At 44.7% G+C, this 18,371-nt stretch overlaps 1 protein-coding gene across 2 annotated transcripts; it reads right to left on the bottom strand.

Moving 5' to 3' along the window:
• Nucleotides 1-5,734: 5,734 nt before the first annotated feature.
• On the bottom strand, nucleotides 5,735-17,876 carry BMP2 (bone morphogenetic protein 2). Of its 2 annotated transcripts, none has more exons than XM_045808860.2 (3): nucleotides 16,939-17,876; nucleotides 15,373-15,722; nucleotides 5,735-7,437 (listed from the first exon to the last, which is right to left on the bottom strand). In XM_045808860.2, the coding sequence occupies exons 2-3, from the start codon at nucleotides 15,713-15,715 to the stop codon at nucleotides 6,593-6,595; spliced, it is 1,188 nt and encodes a 395-aa protein (XP_045664816.1). In that variant the 5' UTR covers nucleotides 15,716-15,722; nucleotides 16,939-17,876; the 3' UTR covers nucleotides 5,735-6,592. The 2 variants fall into 2 exon arrangements, with proteins under 2 accessions (XP_045664816.1, XP_087709873.1); XM_087853747.1 differs by lacking the exon at nucleotides 16,939-17,876 and adding an exon at nucleotides 16,012-16,893 and having other exon boundaries at nucleotides 15,373-15,724.
• Nucleotides 17,877-18,371: the final 495 nt, after the last annotated feature.

Below are 18,371 nucleotides of genomic sequence, written 5' to 3'. Positions count from 1 at the left end.
TTTCTTTATAGGAGAACATTTTGTCAAATTTATATGTACAGGCCAGACGGGCTTCAGAAGATCCTCATTTCCAAGACAGCCTGTGATGAACAAACTTCAGGGCTCCCTGTTTGATCCCCATGCCAGGAAATCCCGCCTGTAAATGAATCAGTAAAGTTGGTCAAGTTTTCCATGGATTTGACTGAATTCCAGCACGGGGAACCCTGCGAAGAGGAGAAACGGGGAGGCAGCATCTCAGAGGATGAACAAGGGGAAAAGGCAGACCTGGAGTGAGGAAAGCACGCCGGCTACAAAGTGTGTACGCATGCAAGGCGAACTGGTGCACACACGTCCAACTTGGCAGATGTATAAAGATCGTGTATTTGTAACACGCTCCTGAGACACCTTACTGAAATGAGCAATTTACATGACTTTGATTTAAAATTAGGCTTTTAAGAATTTTTAGAAACATTTCCAATCCAGTCCACTAAAAAAAGCACATGCAGCTTCTCGGAGACGGTGTTCTCCACAAAGCCTGGCATTTTTCTGAACGTTGCCACAGAAAGCAATCTCTTCTCCACCTCTGCCTCGCAACAATCAAAGTGGCTGGGAGCTGGAGCTCAACTTTATTAGTGATTTAAAATACACCCTTGGAAACTAAGCTGGCTTTTTCTTGTCCATTCAGGTGGGAAGTGTGTTCCAGCAAACGGGAACAACACTTAAGAAAGTTCTCAAACAGATAATGCCTTAAGAGCTCGACTTCAAAAAAATATCTCCTACCGGCCAACTACCCAACAAAAGGAAGGGTAACCTGGTAAGAAAACTAAGCCTTCCATATTAAGACAAAGATAAAATAGTTCAGCCGCCAGGATTCGACATCTTTAAAAATGCCTTTTCAATCTTTAACTTTTGTCTGCTTGGTTGTCTAGCAACCAAGTGCCGACAAGAAACTCCACCCAAAACAAAGTGAAACAATACAGACACTTAACTTCACGAGTGTGTGCGCGTGTGTGTTGAGATTCTCAGCGTGCAAAGATAGAAACTCGCTCTCAGGCAATTAAAACAGAAAAGTCCTGATTGTCGATGGCAGGAAAGGAAGTCAGGAGTGAGTAAAAAGCAACTTGGAAATGCGTAATGCGGGATGAGGGTCTAGTTTCCACACACCGGGCTAAAGCAAGGTTTACACTCTTAAGTAGTAAAAACAAACCATTAAGCTAGGCCCAGCACTGTCAGGAAGTATAAAACAGTTCTTGAAACTTTGCAGTTACTATACAAAAGCTTTTCATAAACTCTGTTTCCTGATCTTCATTAAACGTTCACATCAAGTTGCCATGGGGCAATTAGCTTGCCTCCTGAAATCAATAAAAAATCAACAATTTGGAAATAGTTGTACAGTAAAATAGTTCAATAATTATTCTCTCATAGTGTTGTGGCCAAGTGGTTCCAGTGTAAATGCAGTCCAGATGAGATCCTGCTCCTTAACAGGGAAGCTTTGAGCAAATCGGTGATTTGCAGAGAGATCTCCCCATCGGAACAGACTGCAACAATAACGGACTCCTGGCCCTGCGTTAGAGTGGGGCCCAGGGTGAGGGGCAAACACAGCCTTGAAGTGGGTGTTCAAGTCAGCATCTGGCATAGTGCTGAAGCATCTCAGAGGGACTCAACTCAGAATGGAGAGACCTAAACAAAGTGATAAACCCAACAACAAAAAAATATTAGGTGCCCTCCACTCATCACATGGACTCTAGACAGGGTCAATCAAAATTTTTCTGTTGAAGATACGGGGAAAAGATATATGTATATATATATGTGTGTATTTGTTTAGGCACATATATAGATATATAGTGTGTGTTGATATATTAATATATATTGTGTTGGAGGTTAGGAATTCATTCATTCCAACATTTCAACAAATACTCAAATCTGTGTTGCTTATAAGAAATTTTCATAGTGGTCCCCTAAAAAGTAAAAATGAGGCTGCTGAACACACGACCCTCATAGGACATTTTGCTAAAAAGGAGGCACCAACACAAAGTTATTTCTTTGCTGACCCGCCACAGCGGGAAATCAGTTCCTTTTGCCTTTTCTAGCCTGAGCCCATTCACCTCAGCACCTTATTCAAAGCCAACCACGGCATCACAAATTCCAATATCCATTAAATCAAACCTCAAATACCAGCCTGGGAAGCTTTATATCACCCTCAAGGCTCAGTGGTGTTCTACAGTGAACTTAGAACTTTAAAAAAAAAATCAAGTATCATTTTTAGTATAAACAAATGCTTCAAATGTATGACATCTATTTGCTGCCTTCAAAGGGAAAACTTTTAACTCAGACGCTTGGCACTAAGATCACACAGGATCAACTCAGTGGACTGACTTAAGTGTTAAACTTTTTTAAAGTACGTTAAGGGCTTGCACCTGCTCCCCCATCCACATAGATGTACTGACACGTATTTGACTAAACTGAATGCGTGCATGCCCAAGCAAGCAAGCAGAGCAGATTTTACAAGATAAGCAACCAAGTGTTTTCATGTCTGAGGGTGGCTAGAACACAAAATTGCCAGTCATCTTGGGAGGGAAAAGAATGCCTTTGAAAAAAATATGTAGAACATCATTTCAGATATGGTAAAATGTATTCAGATACCATCCTGTATACAGGTTTTGTTGTTTTGTTTTTTCCCTTAAGTACTACTTCTTAGAGAGGGGCCTAAACTCAGTCCAACTCTCTGCTGTTGTGATTGAGAAGATAATTATCAGGACCTTGCTACTCAAAGTATAGTCCATGGGCCAGCGGTTGGAGCTTCACCTGGGCACATCTCAGAAATGCAGACTCTCAGGCCCCACCTCAGATTCACTGAAACAGAATCTATATTAGAACATGATCTCAAGGGGTCTGTGTACACATCAGTCTGCGTTCCCCTTGAGGCAGTACCGGTGATTCGTATGCACATTGAAATCTAAGATGTTGGGGCGCCTGGGTGGCTCATTTGTTAAGCATCTGCCTTCGGCTCAGGGCGTTATCCGAGGGTCCTGGGATCGAGCCCCGCATCGGGCTCCCTGCTCCGCTGGGAGCCTGCTTCTTCCTCTCCCACTCCCCCTGCTTGTGTTCCCTCTCTGGCTGGCTGTCTCTCTCTCTCTCGGTCACATAAATAAATAAAATCTTTTAAAAAAAAATCTAAGATGTTTTATTTAGAGCACTGGCTCCCCAAGTTAGGTAGAAGTTCACTTTGAAATTTGCAGGGCAGGGAGATAGTAAAACAAACAAAAAAAACCCTCTGCCCTGGAGAATACTATTGGGCTGTAATTTGTGTCAACAAAGTAGAGGAAAAAGGAAAAGCATTTTACCCAAGTGAAGCAGACTTGCATTTTATCCATCTCATCCTACTTGCCCCCTAAAAAAATAAACCAAGAAAGGAATAGGGCAATCTTGGTTCTTTGCAATTGCCCATCTGTATCATACTCATTCTACAGTTCAGTTACTTATTGCAAGGCTATGTTCCTTTTGCCTTGTAACAGATTGGGGGCTGTGGCATCCAACATTCCGTGAACCAGTATCTTAACATTAATGACGGCAGAAAAGAAACACGCTCTTTAAAAAAGTGCTTTGAGCTGCACAAACGATTTCTCCACCTCCAATAAGAAATTGAGGGAAAAGACATGGATCGTTAAGATTATCTAGCGATAATCTTGGCCTCTTGAGGTACAATTTAAAGCAGCAATTGGAGTAGGAATTATGAAAAGATGGAAGTACAGATAAATTTGTAAACTTTCACCTTCCCCCTCCCCAATTTTGAAGGCAAAAAATGAAAAGAGCAATCTGGACCTGCCATACAGGTTAAAACCATGCCAGGGAGAGCACACAGCCCAGACAAGCACAAAAACAGATGACACAATTTAATCAATTTTGAAAGGTAATCTTCCAAAATTCAGAAACTAATACATTTTTTTAAAGCCAACTCTAAAAGGATTCAAAGATTCCTGTAGAATAGCCACTGAAGACTCAAAAGATTCAGCGTCATGGAGTTAGTTTTGACACTGTTTCTCAGAATGGAGAATGTGAGCCAAAACGTCTGTAAGAATGTAGAATATATGTAAGAATATTCTGTTTCTCAAATGAGCTGCCAAGGTCAGAGTCCTCAACTATTACAAAATCTCTGAAACTAAACTGAAGCTGAAAATAGCATCACATATATATATATATATGTAATATATATCACATAGCTTCATGTTTTTATACCTATTACACATTATGTGTATATATTTACGTGTTTGTGTATATATAGTTTATATACATATAAAACACGCAAGAGAACACATTTGAGTTGATACCACTGAATACCACTTTAACAAAAAGTCAGAACCAATGAAGCAGAAAAATCAAAAGAATAGATTGACTTGCCAAATGGATGGAAATTCTTGTGCTATAATATCACGCTCTCATCCAGAGTCTTTGGAGATGAGAAAACATGGGTTACTATTTGTTAAGACAGTGAAGTCTGCCCCCCACCTTCGTGCCAAATGAGGGTGAAGGGTGGCTGGAGAACAGCGGTCGTCCTGCCCTCCAAACTTGGTTCTAATACGAATGACTCTCACCTATGCAAGAGCAACAGGCATCGGCATGAAAAGGAAGGGAAAGACTTTTAAAGCAGAAGGAGTAAAACATAACTAGTATTAATTTAAAAACACGGTCTACATACTCTCAAGGCAAGGGTTAAATCTATCACAATCAAAATGTAACTACATTCATGGTCATCCCAAGTTAATTCCTGGGGAGAATCTGATTATAACAGTCTGTTCCTTGACAAACACACTCTTTTTTCAGCCAATTCCAAGGCAAGGCTAGGGAACATTAGAACTAGGCCTCACCAATCACAGCAGGATCAGAGGTGACGCAGAGTCCTAGACATTGACCTAAAACACTTCCAGTACAGTAGTGGGGAGTTGTGGGTTCCCTGGCTGTATAGACTTACCCACCGAACCCTTCCTTGGGTCTGATTTCGACACAGAGCACAGCAGCCCTGCCGCTGTGCGAGTTCACTCTGAGTGGCCTAATTTGACTTCATTCTGCTTGGGCTTCTGTCCAATTGGCAGATGTCCTTGTAGAAGCTGATCTTAGACACTTTCCCTTTCTAATTTTTTGGCACCGTTGCCTCTGTTGCATGGGATATCATCTCTGGAACTTTATCTTGGGTTTCCCAGGTTTTGCTTGTTTTGGAGCTTTGGTTTGCTCTTAAATCTTTCTCCTAAATCATGAACCCCAAAGAGGGTCACATGAAATACTAAATCATGGCTAATTCCTTTGAGGCAAATATCAATTATCAAGTGACTTGCTTGCACATTTCCAGCCATTCCTTGTCTTTCCCCCACCTCCCTCCGAAATGAGTAACTTCAGAAGCAAAAATGTAAACACGAGGTAATTATCATGAATGCTGCACAAATGCGCCATTTTCTCTTACAGGTTGGACTTTATAGAATGAAATGCCAGGGCTCTGATATTTATTATCTGAAAGAGGTTTAACATTTGGAGAAATGTGTTCACATAACCTTGGAAAGAAAAGCAAGCTGATCCAACAGAGAAGAGACGGTGGGCAGAAAACATGATGGGCACAATTTTGCTGTGTGTTGGGCAAAGTTAGAAAACTGGGTCCTTCTGAACATAAAGAGCTCCCAGATGAGGTAACAGTTACATACAAATCAATTTCCAACTCTTCATGAGAGCCACTGCATATCCATTTTAAATATACATGACCACAATATTAATAATGAAGAAATCTTATGTTTTATTTAATACTTTGGCCAGACCAACCCCTTTGAAGGGATCACTAGTTTAGGAAAGAAGAACAACAAACCATCATTCACTTTCCTGCAGGTTTATCATTTTCCTAATTATTTCTATTGGTCCTGCTTTATTCTTTCTGCAAATTAAGGGGTAGGGGAGTGTTTCTCTATTAAATCAGCGATGTCTGGTTCTTATCCAAATATTCCACCTAATAAGGACGTAAGTTCTCATGGATTGGACAACCACTCCGCAACATTCCTGAGAATTGAATAATATAATAATCTTGAAAGTCAGCAGAGTGGATTATCCACTTTTTTTTTTTCTGGACTTGAACTTGTGACCTTAACAGTAGCACTGCAAAAAAGCAAATGTGCTAAGCACTTTGCCAGAGTAACCTTCCATGTAGACTTTTCATCTTAAATACACACAACTGAAAACAACTACAATTTTTGGAAAATTATGTACAAACCCAATACTTCTTTTGATTACATATAAATACAAATTAGCTATCTTTCCTAAAAAGTGGTTATAATAGTAAATAAATACAAAATAAATCTGACCATTATACTTCATGTGCTGGGGTTGAACCCATATAAAATGTACAACTAAATACATTTTAAAATCTTTAAGGAATAATTCTCTGATTAAAATATTTGTTTTCCCAACTTCTTTTCGTAGATATAAATATATTTTCAAAATAACTGTGTTTTTTTTCTCCATTCCATTCCATAAATAAAGTCTTCATTGGGAAATATTAAAGTGTCAACTTGTTTTTTTTTTGTTTTGTTTTTTTCTAAAATATATATATATATTTATTTTATTTTATTTTGCTGTGCTAACGACACCCACAACCCTCCACAACCATGTCCTGATAGTTCTTTAATACGACCTTTTCGTTTTCATCAAGGTACAGCATGGAGATAGCACTGAGTTCCGTTGGTACACAGCACGCCTTGGGAATCTTAGAATTAACGGAGTTGACCAACGTCTGAACAATGGCGTGATTAGTGGAGTTCAGGTGATCTGCCAGGGGAAAAGGGCACTCCCCGTGGCAATAAAAGGCATGGTACCCCGGGGGGGCTACGATCCAGTCATTCCACCCCACGTCACTGAAGTCCACATACAAAGGGTGTCTCTTACAGCTGGACTTAAGGCGTTTGCGCTGTTTGTGTTTTGCTTGGCGTTTTTCTCTTTTGTGGAGGGGGTGTCCTTTGCCATCGTGGCCAAACGTTACTAGCAGTGGCCTGATCTGTGACCAGCTGTGCTCATCTTGGTGCAAAGACCTGCTAATCCGGACGTGTCTCTTGGAGACACCTTGGTTCTCCTCCAAGTGGGTCACTTCCACCACAAATCCGTGGTTGGCGAGCCCCTGTGCCGTCCACCTCATCACAGCAGGGGTGACGTCAAAGCTCTCCCACCTGCTTGCATTCTGATTCACCAACCTGGTGTCCAAAAGTCTGGTCACGGGGAACTTCAAGTTGGCTGCTTCAGGTTTTAGAATTTCATAAATATTAATTCGGTGATGGAAACTGCTATTGTTTTCCAAAGTTTCCTGCATCTGTTCCCGAAAAACCTGAAGTTCTGCTGAGGTGATAAACTCGTCGGTGGGGATAGAAGTTAAATTAAAGAAGAATCTCCGGGTTGTTTTTCCACTCATTTCTGGCAGTTCTTCCAAAGATTCTAATTTGACATAAAAACAGGTGGAAAAGAAAAAAAAATCATTCAGTAAAGTAAGTAATGACAATCTGATGATATAGGAGAATTTGTAAACCTCATTTCAGGGCTGATTTAACCCATGTAAAAGTTTGCAACCAGAAAATAAAAACTTCCCCTTTAGATAAAAAGGAAGCCTCCCTTTTCTGTACATTTATGTCAACATGCACACTACGAAGCAAAACTTCACCCATCGTTGTTAGGTGGTTTTTTTATTTCATTGTGACGTTTTTAATCCAATACATGGACGCTGCTTCCAGGTGGCTGTAATAATGGGGGAGACACTGAAGCATTTCTTTGGAAGTCACAGACTTTAGGGGGGGGAAAAAAGCACTATAGTTAGTAGAGGTCTAATGAGTGAGGATTTGAGGAAATTATTGCATTTCTTAAAAAGAAAAAGGCTTTAATGTCAATCCCTTAAACGGTATTCTAAAACATTACTCTGCAATTTAGATGATTTACAAATCTCAATATACAGATTTCAGTTTCCTAATTAAAGAGTCTGAAACTCAACATCAACGATGACATTTTGCAAAGCACACCCTACTATTTTACTCCAAGTCCAGAGACAAAGGCATTTACAGGGATCGACTTCTTTGGAAGCGTAAGGGTGGTACTAAGACACTGTAGTAATTAAGGCCAGACAATTTCAAGAGAAGGAACTTCCTAACTGTTGTCTGTTCTCTCACCTCCTTATGACCTCAAAAACCAAATCTCGTGTTAGATACTTTTAGAAGAAAAAAAAAAAAAGACTCTCTTCTGTTTTTAATTCCTTTGTCCTTAAAAAAAAAAAAAACATATTACATACACCTACCAAATAGACACAAAACCAAAAAAAATTATGAAAAATTAATAAAAATACTCTTAAGAGATTCGTGACAGGAGGGATAATCTCATCCTACTACAGAATAAACATTCTCTATCTAGTATCACCACTTTAAGTGGCCTATGCATAAAAGGTCTTTCTGATTTAAGATTCCTGAATTTAAATTTTAAGGAGTACTATTTTCCAAGCAAACATAAAGTATAACGGCACCGTGCATGCTTTAGTCTGCGAATCATCAAAGGTACACATTATCATTAAATTGGCATTAAATAGCAACAGAATTTGAGACATTTGGGTTTATTTTCTTCTAGCTTTACCACATCCTGTCCTTTCATTGTCAAAAAACTCAACCTGCTTCATTCAGGATCTAACCTAAGTGCTAACAAAACCTGTCTGACCATATCATTATCATAAATGGAAACTGTATTGATTAATTTAATGGCTGTATTTCCCCTACGTCAAGCAGCTATAAGTGGTTCAGAGAATGTAGATACCTTAGCAAAGGAGAATCACTTCAGATCACTCAACTCAAAGGGTTCTACTTGTGTAAACCTTCATCATCAGAGCAGCAGTCATCCCTGCAAGCTAAGTGGAAGCATCAAGTTCAAGAGGGACCCTTTACACCAAATTACGGAGTAATGCTTTAATGGGATGCTTCTCAAACTTCAATCTTCACACAAAACCCCTAAGACACCTTAAGTCTTCAAAGGCAGATTCTGATTCAATGGCCCTGGGCGGGGGGGGGGGGGGGTGTAACCCTGAGATTCAGCATTTCTAGCAAGCTCCCAGGTGAGGCTGTGCTAGGAGCTTCTGGATTGCCCTTACAGGGTGAAGGTTTTAAAGGATGCTTTCACATTCAAATGTCAATTCCAGGAGCATATTTTAAAGTGATTTCTGGTCAAATAATACAAAAATGAGTAGAAGAAACAATAGTGCTGGCCAAGGAATAAGAGGTGAGTCCTTGGGTGGGCAGCCAGGGACTCAGAACAGAAAGATCTTTCAAAGCTCATCCACTTGGGACATGGAGACTATCAGGCCAAGAAGTAAACCGTCCATGGTCCCCTCATGCCTGCTAATCTACACCTGCTGGGAATACCTTTTGGGAGCTATTCACACTCTAAGCTAATGGTACTTCAGGCCAAGCACTATTTTTATTTTTTGTTTAATTTTCTTTAAATTCAATTAATTAACATATAGTGTATTATTAGTTTCAGAGGTAAAGGTCAGTGATTCATCACTTGTATACAGCACCCAGTGCTCATTCCATCATGTGTCTTCCTTAATGCCCATCACCCAGTTACCCCATCCCCTCACCCAATTCCCCTCCAGCAATCCTCAGTTTGTTTCCTATAGTTAAGAGTCTCTTATGGTTTGTCTCCTTCTCTGATTTTGTCTTATTTTATTTTTAAAATAACTCTCCAACCAATCAGAGCAGGGCTCTCCTCCATGGCTCCAACAAGTATCAAGGATTGTGTTTAGCTCCTTCTTTTCTTTCCACCCTCTAATTCAGGGGCCCTCTAATGTTTCCACTGAAGGCGTTCTTTTAGCAGAGAAGCCAACAGATACCAAAGAAAAAAGGAGTGACATGAAAATCAGCAGTGTCCCCCAGATGTAATGACATAAAGCCAGATCTGGCTTGAACTACTAACTTCTCTGATACCAGCACACCTAAGAACACTCTTTTCTTTTAAAGAACAGGGAAGAAAGGCAAATTATCCAGGGCATTTGCTGAACAGCTGTATTAATAAGGTGCCCAGAGAAATCACAATTGCAACAAGAACTCTGATTCCAAATCCATAAATGATAAAGAAAGAAGTTATGAACACATACAGACATGAACACACACAGACACAAGGGGACACGGACACACACACACACACCCCGGCAGCCAGAGGATGATAATGAAGGGACACTCTCCAAGACCAGCATGAAAGACAAGTCAAATGAGTAAAGATGGGTATAAAAGAGGCATAAAATAGAATAACCCTCTAGAAGAATAAATCTAAGACTGCAGTGAATCATATCAAATTGCCACTGTTTGACTAGATTTGATACGTTAAAAAAACAGCAATTTCATGTACTTCAACATCTCACCGTAAGTTAAGTAGCGGAGAGGATAATCACTCAGCAACCTTAGCAAAGGGAAGAACTGCACTATCAAACAGTAACGAGAAGACCTTTCCCTGACTTCCCAGCTTCATTAAGAACCTCTATTTGTCCTTAATACAAAGGACTCTGGTGACACCCCCGTGGACTCAGGTCACAGAGGTAACTCCAAACCCAGTTAAAAAAAAAAAAAAAAAAAAAAAACGGCTCAAGTGTGGGGCACCTACCACCACTTCCTTTGATCTGCAAGGAACAAATTTCTTCTTAAGGGTAGAAAAATCAAAACCTATTTGAAATAAAATAAAGAGAAAAAAAAGGTGCAAATCATCACACCACACATGGGGATTCTGAAAATATAGAGCATTTACCTAAGTAGGTAATGTATGCTTTTTTAGAGGCTTACATGGTTATTAATTCTCTGTAAATAACCCTTGTTGAATAAGCTGAACTTGTCAAGGGATTTGGGTATGCCAGCCTGTTTTAGACCTGGGTTCTTGAACTTCTGAGTTCTTATTCAAACAGATGGAGCTCTGGCTGCGGAGACGTAGGGAAGGAATATAAGGCACCAGTCACATCTGACCTCGCCTCCAAAAGTGAAGTTCTAACTTAATCAGCTACACTCTATCAACTATTCATCTACATCCAAATAATACAATAGATGAGGCTGAATTCCCTCAGCCAGCCTGTTCCCTCTGGCCTCCTCTTCCCTAGACAAATGGGGAAATTGGACGTAAGAGAAAGAAGTCATCAGGATAATGCACCTGGCATGCTGGAGGCTTCTTTGTGTCACACCTGGCACTAAGATCTTTACCGGAATCATCTACAACAAACCAATTAGGGAGGGACTCTTATTATCTTCATTTTGGAAATGAAATTGTTGAAGCTCAGAGAGGTTATGTGACTTTCCTAAGGTCACCGAGCTAATTAATGAAGAGCAGAGCTATGAACTTGAGCCTACTGCAGTTTCTAGCCACTAGGTGCCACTACCTAACACAGGGAAGGAGTCAAAAACTCAAGCAAGGGGCGCCTGGGTGGCTCAGTCGGTTGAAGAGTCTGCCTTCAGCTCAGGTCATGATCTCCAGGTCCTGGGATCCCTCACTTCCCGCTTGCTGCTCAGTGGGAAGTCTGCTTCTCCCTCTCCCCGTGCCCCTCCCCCCACTCATGGCTCAAGGGTGTGCATGCGGGCGCCTGTGCACTCTCTCTCTCTCTCTCACAAACAAATAAATAAATAAAATCTTAAACAAACAAACAAACGCAAGCAAATGTCAAAACCATTAGGGGCACATTTATATTTGCTACAGTAATAACCGCAGGGTAAGTTCTTTCCCAACCAAAGGGACAGAAATATACCATCACCCAAGTATAATGGAGAGAAGACACAACTAAGAGAGGCAGGGCCCCTGAGACATGCAGATCTTGTCTGCAACCACTGATATCTTACAGCTGCCTTTTTATCCTGAAGAGGTGAGTTTTAGCAGAAAAGGGAATTCTCATTATGTTTTGAGAATTTTGCAACACTCTTTGGACCAAAAACGTCCATTAAGACGACAACAACAACAATCTGGGGGGTGCCATAGCAAATCAGTACCACTGGAAATCACTGCCCTGAAATGAATTGTAAGTGGCTGAGAATAAGAAGCAATGTATTCTAGAATATAACATAACGGCTAGAGAATTAATATTGTCAAGGAGAAAAAAATGTAAAATGAAAAGGTTAAAAGAAAACTGTTTTGTTTTGTTTTTTTTTTTTTTAAAGACAACAAAAGATTTGGCAACTAAAGGAAAAGTATTGCCATCCTCACACCCCAGTCTGGCTTCTGCCCACCCGTACCTCCAGCACCTTTAGAATGATCATGTGTCCTCTTACTGTCCTTTCGACAACTTAGTGAAATACACAAAGGACAAGTCTAAAAAAGATAAAATGGCTCGATGAGAAGGATACAGAGGAACCACCAAAAGAGTGGAGGACAGAAAATATTAGTCCAAGAACAATTGTTGGGCACGAAAGCCTCAACCTCCAAAGACTTCCACAGAGAATGCCTGTGCTACTTGATGGGGCCCTTCTTCAGGACACCGAACCACCTGGGGACACTAGGAAGGCGCATCAGGTAAGTTTTGCTCTGGGGGGTGTATATGTCCAAATCCTGTGCTGACACTGGGCATTTGTGATACAAGTTCTCTCTCACAGGGCAGCGGCTGCTTCTTGAACTCTACTATACAGATATTTTCATGATAATTACATTTGTGGGAAAAGGGTTGATCTCTATTCAAAGGCTTTAGTCATGGAGGCAAATAATTCCATTGTTTCACTCAAAAAGACGACAGTGTCCTTCAGAGTCGGGAGAGCAAGCGAGCACATGGTCCTTCTATATTACACGCTGACAGGAAAGCAGAAAGACTTTTTGCAGGGCCAATGAAGTCAACCAGTTTCAATGTGTTTTTAACTACAGTAAAGCTGAGAACACTCTTTCCAGCTGGAGACGTGATTTTTCTGTCTTCAGTGGCCATTGAGAAACGTCTATGTGGCCAGAGAACTTTTTAATGACTGAAAAAAGAAAATTGTTGCAACACTTTGGTCCTCCTGAGTGAAAAGTATTATACAGAGGACTAGGCAAAGTTTAATAGGAGAAATGACAACTGAGCATTTCATTTCAGATCGCCGGCCTACTTATCTTCACCCAGTGGTTGGTATCTGATAACCAAGGTATCTCTCGTCTTGTAATTTCACCAAATCATCCAGATCCCACCCAAAATAAAACCAACAGGTAATTCTTGGAATCAGGCCCTCAGTCCTCTACCAAACAAATGCCCATCAAGGTTGCATAAGCCAAGTTCCGCTCTTAAGCCAGAAGCCTTAATCACATGGTTTATTAAAAGATTTTTAGTGCCATGCATGGCACAGGGATGTTTCTAAAAACCAAATCCTGGGTTCCACAAAAATGAAATGGTCTTCGAAAAATGCATCATGTGGCCTAACGATATACTAGTCATAAGAAGAAAAGAAATGGATTTGATGAAATTGGAGGGAAAAAATTACATGGCTTTTCTCTATCATCTCACTGCATTAAGATCTAACATTACTCTTAAGTTGATTTTAAGTAGGTTGATAACTTCCATACTGTTTTGCACATAACATTTATACTTTTAAAGTGATAAATTCTGACTTATAAACTCAAGCATGCTATTTAAGTTAAAAATAACACAATCTGTAGCCTGTTTAGTTTTAATCAAGCCACTTCTAGAGGAAGAAAGAGAAATACAGACTTCACTGATGGAATCCTTATGCAACCGAATGTTTCAGGTGTCAAATGACTTAAATGTTCCTTCTTTTAAGTTAGAAGAGACACATAGTACCCTCTTGTCCTTAAAAATAGTTAAGAGTGGTTCCAGGCTAAATTTCCAGGACAGGTGACTGAAATAGCTACTCTCGATACTTTTCTATGCAGAAAAACAATTCTAATCAGCATCAACTGGGAACGATGAGCTGCATCTATCATCACCCCAAGGTTACACTGACAGAACATTCAGGAGTGAAAACATTTCTACATATGACAACGGACAACTTCTGCTTTCAGTGAATGAATCCTGAAGGAGTAGAATGATATCTTATATCCTTTCCCATTGAATCTCTACTGCAAAAAGCACCTCACTTGGAAATGTGCTGGAAAATGATGGATTACGATAAATGGATTATCAATTCAGTGTCCCCTTCACAGCATACAGCAGCTTTGATGAAGAAGGACCTTTTGTTATGCAACCTGCCTTTGGGACTTCTTCCCAGTACCCAGTGCTGTTCTCACAAGTGCATCCTTCGCAGGGAGAGAAAATGCCTGGCTGTCACATTTCTTACTTGTTTATATCAGAGCATAGATTTCTACTTGAAATTTACCACCTCAAGGCAGGGCAAGAAAAGGAGAACTTTACTCCAAATTCCCCAATAACCTCCAAGTGGCTGCTCTGTGACATACAACTTTGGACCTGTCTCTAGAACTTGATGAAACCCTTGCTCTATTATAGAATGTATTAAGCCAAAGGGGAATTTAAAAGTGTAGAAAAAGAACTAAAGTGGAACATATTTTTGACTAATCCACGAACTTGGGTACAACAGATGTCAATAGCTTCTCTCAGACATTTCAAATCCACTAAATGCTTCTCTGATGAAACAAGCAGAAATATCCTACCTTAGGAAAACCACATCCAGTATCGTAAGAGAAAAAAAAAATCCACATTTCAATGCACATGAAGAAAAAAAAAAAAAAACAGGCAGCTGCTGCAAAAGCTTTTATCTGAAGGCTCCCCTTGTCTCTACTAGGGAGTTCATCTCAGATTTAAGCACAAAACAAGAAAGTCATTGTGGAAACAATAAGATTGATTGTGGAATTGATCTCCCACGGGGATTAGATAGGGATTCGAAATCTTCCAAACCAGACCCAGATCAACTGTAAATTAGAAAGACTTTGGGGCCCCAGGCTTTGATTTTTCAATAGTATCTCTGAAAACTCTGCCCTTGGCTCTGTCTAGCCTGAAACCCCAGCTTAAGCAGGAGAAGCAGACTTACAGGGCAAGGGCTTCCAAACAGACGTAAAAAGATCCCAATCTGCCCCCCTCCTTTTCATTCTTCCCCTATGAAATTCTTGCACATTTAGCTGACTAGAGGCATGCCTTTTGCCCTCATCTTCCCCATCACTTGATTTCTTTCCAGTTCCTGGAGGAGGAGTCGCTCGTCTGGCTGCAAGCCAGGAAAAGGGTGCGGATTTACCAAAGGGGAATCCCTGGCTCCCGCGCCACACAGGCAGTGCGTTAAAACCAGGTTCGGAAAGGTTCTTACAAAGGCAAGAATGGAAACGTCTGCGGCAGCGCTCCCGCCAAGCTGCCTTTCCAGGGATGCCAACAGTCAGCCCACGGTGGGGAGCTTTTGGAGGTGACTCTCCGCCCGCATCTCCGCCCCCACTCTCTGCTCCACGCCTCACCTTCGTGGTGGAAGCTGCGCACGGTGTTGGCGAGGCTGGCTGCCCTCTCCAGCCGGTGGTCCGGGGCGGGTGCGCCCGGCTGGCCCGAGTGCCGGCGGTACAGGTCCAGCATGTAGGGGGGCACCACGGCGTCCCTGCTGGGGGTGGGTCTCCGCTTCAGGCCGAACATGCTGAGCAGCCGCAACTCGAACTCGCTCAGGACTTCTTCCGAGGGCTGGGACGAGGAGCGGCCAGTGGATGCCGCGAACTTCCTCCGGCCCAGCTCGGGAATGAGACCGGCCGCGCCGCCCAGGAGGACCTGGGGAAGCAGCAACGCTAGAAGACAGCGGGTCCCGGCCACCATGGTCGACCTGCGGACAGGGCCGACGTGAGTCACCGCGTTCCCGGCCCAACCCTCTCCCCTTCCGCCCCCACGTCCCCCGGCTCCCGTTCGGTCCGTTGCCTCCTCCTCCAGGGTGCCCACCTGGTTTGCAATACTCGCGGGGATACTTCAAAGGGGCTGAAGCTCGAACGTTTGGGAGAATGGAAGGCCCCTAGTCCCTGAGCCCGAAGGCTTTTCCCCTTCCATCTCACCCTCATCCATCTGACACGATTTGCACACACACACACACACCCCACCAGCGTCAAGACTGTCACCTTTTTTTCCGTGACACTAGCGCTGACAGCCTGTGCAGGGAACCTGGGGAAACCACCGCTTGGTCTGACACCTCTCCGTTCCCTAAACAAACCCAAACACATTGCCCAGCGCTCGCTTCATATAAACACGCACGAATGGTGCATGTGACTTCCTTACAGGCACTGTATAGAACTTCCTGATACACACACACACACACACACACACACACACACACACACAGTCTATAACTTCCAGACCCAGTAAACTCAAGGCCACAACTTCCGAAGCCACTTGCAACTTGTGGCCCACACCTCTAACCTCAGAGGTGTCAGGACAGGCTACTCAGACCCCGAACCCCCCACCCCCATGCAGTCAAGATACACACGTATATTCCTCGAATTACGTAAATAACAAGTATCTATTAATTCACGTGTCAATACAAGGTGGTATTGAAGTACCAACCCCCCTCGCATTCCTGGAAACAAACAGGGAGAACCCCAACTTCTAGCAGTTTCCTAAATAGGGACTTGGCTCTGAGTAGAGAGCAGGTCTTCCTGAGAAATTTGAAGAAGGGAGAAAGATGGCCATGGCAGAGCGTAAAGGTTGGCAACTAACGGGTGAAATCCAAGGGCCACCCTCTCGAAGGAATTTGACTTTTTCTTTTCTTTTTTTTTTTTTTTAATCATCTAAGTGTTAACAGCCCTAATAAAATACTGAAGAGAGGGAAGGAGGAGGGGCGGAAGAGTGCGAGCCAGGAGGGCCAAGCTGACGGTCGCTGGGGGCGGTAGGACGGGGGCATCCCTGCAGGGGCTCTGCAGCACGTGGACCTGGAGGGGGTCTGTTTACGTCCGGCCAGGCCCGGCCCCAGGACCGGCTCAGCGGCAGCAGCAGCGGCCGCCCGGGCCCCGCGCCCAACCCCCCAGTCCCAGTCCGGGGCCCACGTCCTCTACCTTTAGGAGACCGCAGACCGTCTAAGAAGCACGCGGGGACACGTCCATTGAAAGAGCCTCCACATGGAAAAAGCTCTGCTCGAAGGACCTGGCGCAGGGACCGGGTTCCCTTCCTTTGCCTCCTCCTCCTCCCGGGTGCCGGCGGGGCAGTCCTTCTCCTCACGCAGAAAACGGCGTCTCGGGGTCGCGCCCAGCGGAGGAGTGGAGGGGCGCGGGGTCCGGTGGCGGCGAGGCTGGGTCCGCTGGGGCAAAGGCACCAGCGCGAAGTGGGGAGCGCAAGCTATTCTCCCTGCAAGTTCAAGAAGTCTCCAGCCAAGTGCTGACACACAACAACAGCGAGCAGGGGGAGGAGTGCGGGGCAGGGAAGGGAAGGGAGAAAGGAAAAGCTGGTGCTGTCGTTGTCCTTAGGAACCAGCGCCCGCGGGACGCGTGGCCCCGCGTGGGGCCGGCTGCGGGACTCGGGGGGCAAGAGTCGGGCGCTCCGCGCTAGCTCCGCCGCGGCCCATGGCTCGGGGCAGCCATCCTGGGAGACGCCGGGTCCGGAGAAGGGCGCAGCGGCGATCTCGGTGCCGGGCGAGTTGCCCCCCCGCATCACTCTGCCTTACTCCAGCGCACCCCCATTAGCGCTAGCCAGCTGAAACCCCCGCGGCTCCGGCGCTCCGGCGTCCTCGGGCGCATTCTCCGGCGAGGCGAGCCGAGTCCCGGGCCGCCAAGGCGGGTGGCCGCGCTCTTCCCTCGCTCTCCTAGCCCCCGGGCCAAGCTGCGGTGCGCTTTGTGGCCAGCCTGGGGTCCGCTCACACGTCGACCGGCGCGTCGCAGGCCCCCGAGTTCGGGCAGTAGGTGATCGGCATCGTGGCGCTCGGGCTCGGCTCCCGGCTCCCCGGCGCTCTGCCCGCCGGTCCTCGGCTCTGGCGCGGCCCGGGCAGCCGAGGCCACGGCGCAGTGGCGCGCACGGCCGGGCGCTCCAGCCCGCGTGAGGTCTGCGGCGCGCTGGTGCCTCGCAGCCCCCAGTAATCCGCGAGGCGCTCGCCGCGAGGTCGTTCGGGTCGGCGGCGGAGCCTGTGGCGGCTGATGTCCGGCGGCGGCTGCCAATCCCCGGCGGGGTGTGGGAAGCGGAGCGGCGGGCGCAGCGCAAGCCGGGCGCAGCGCGGCGGGGCGAGGACTCCGGCGGCGACGGCGGCGGCGGCGGCGCCGTGGCGCGGCGCTCGCGGCTTTTAAAGGGGACGCAGCCTGCAGTCTCCCTCTCCGCGGAGGCCGAACACCTCCCCCTCGGTGGCGCGGCTCGCCGGGGATCCCCGAGCGGGCGGGAGCGGCGCGCAGGGGTGTGGAAGGCGCGCCGGGACAGCCGCGGCGGGGTGGGGCCGAGGGCGGGGACGCGTGGCCGCCGAGAGGGGCGCTCGCGCATCCAGCCCCTTCCCTCAAAGGGGAGAGCT

This window comes from Ursus americanus, chromosome 22 (assembly GCF_024610735.1).
Source record: "Ursus americanus isolate L20-20 chromosome 22, mUrsAme1.1.p, whole genome shotgun sequence".
Classification (NCBI taxonomy): Eukaryota; Metazoa; Chordata; class Mammalia; order Carnivora; family Ursidae; genus Ursus; species Ursus americanus.
Note: the sequence above shows the minus strand (reverse complement) of the source record. Positions and strands in the feature narration are given on the sequence as shown.

What these genes read in the sequence shown, in the direction of transcription:
- BMP2 (XM_087853747.1), bottom strand. Translation starts at nt 16,110, where the DNA reads ATGTGTTTGGGTTTGTTTAGGGAACGGAGAGGTGTCAGACCAAGCGGT. An exon ending in GCGCTAGTGTCACGGAAAAA is followed by an intron (nt 15,725 to 16,011) that starts AAGGTGACAGTC and finishes GGCCCTGTCCGC; the next exon opens with AGGTCGACCATGGTGGCCGG. An exon ending in GCGCAGCTTCCACCACGAAG is followed by an intron (nt 7,438 to 15,372) that starts GTGAGGCGTGGA and finishes ATGTCAAATTAG; the next exon opens with AATCTTTGGAAGAACTGCCA.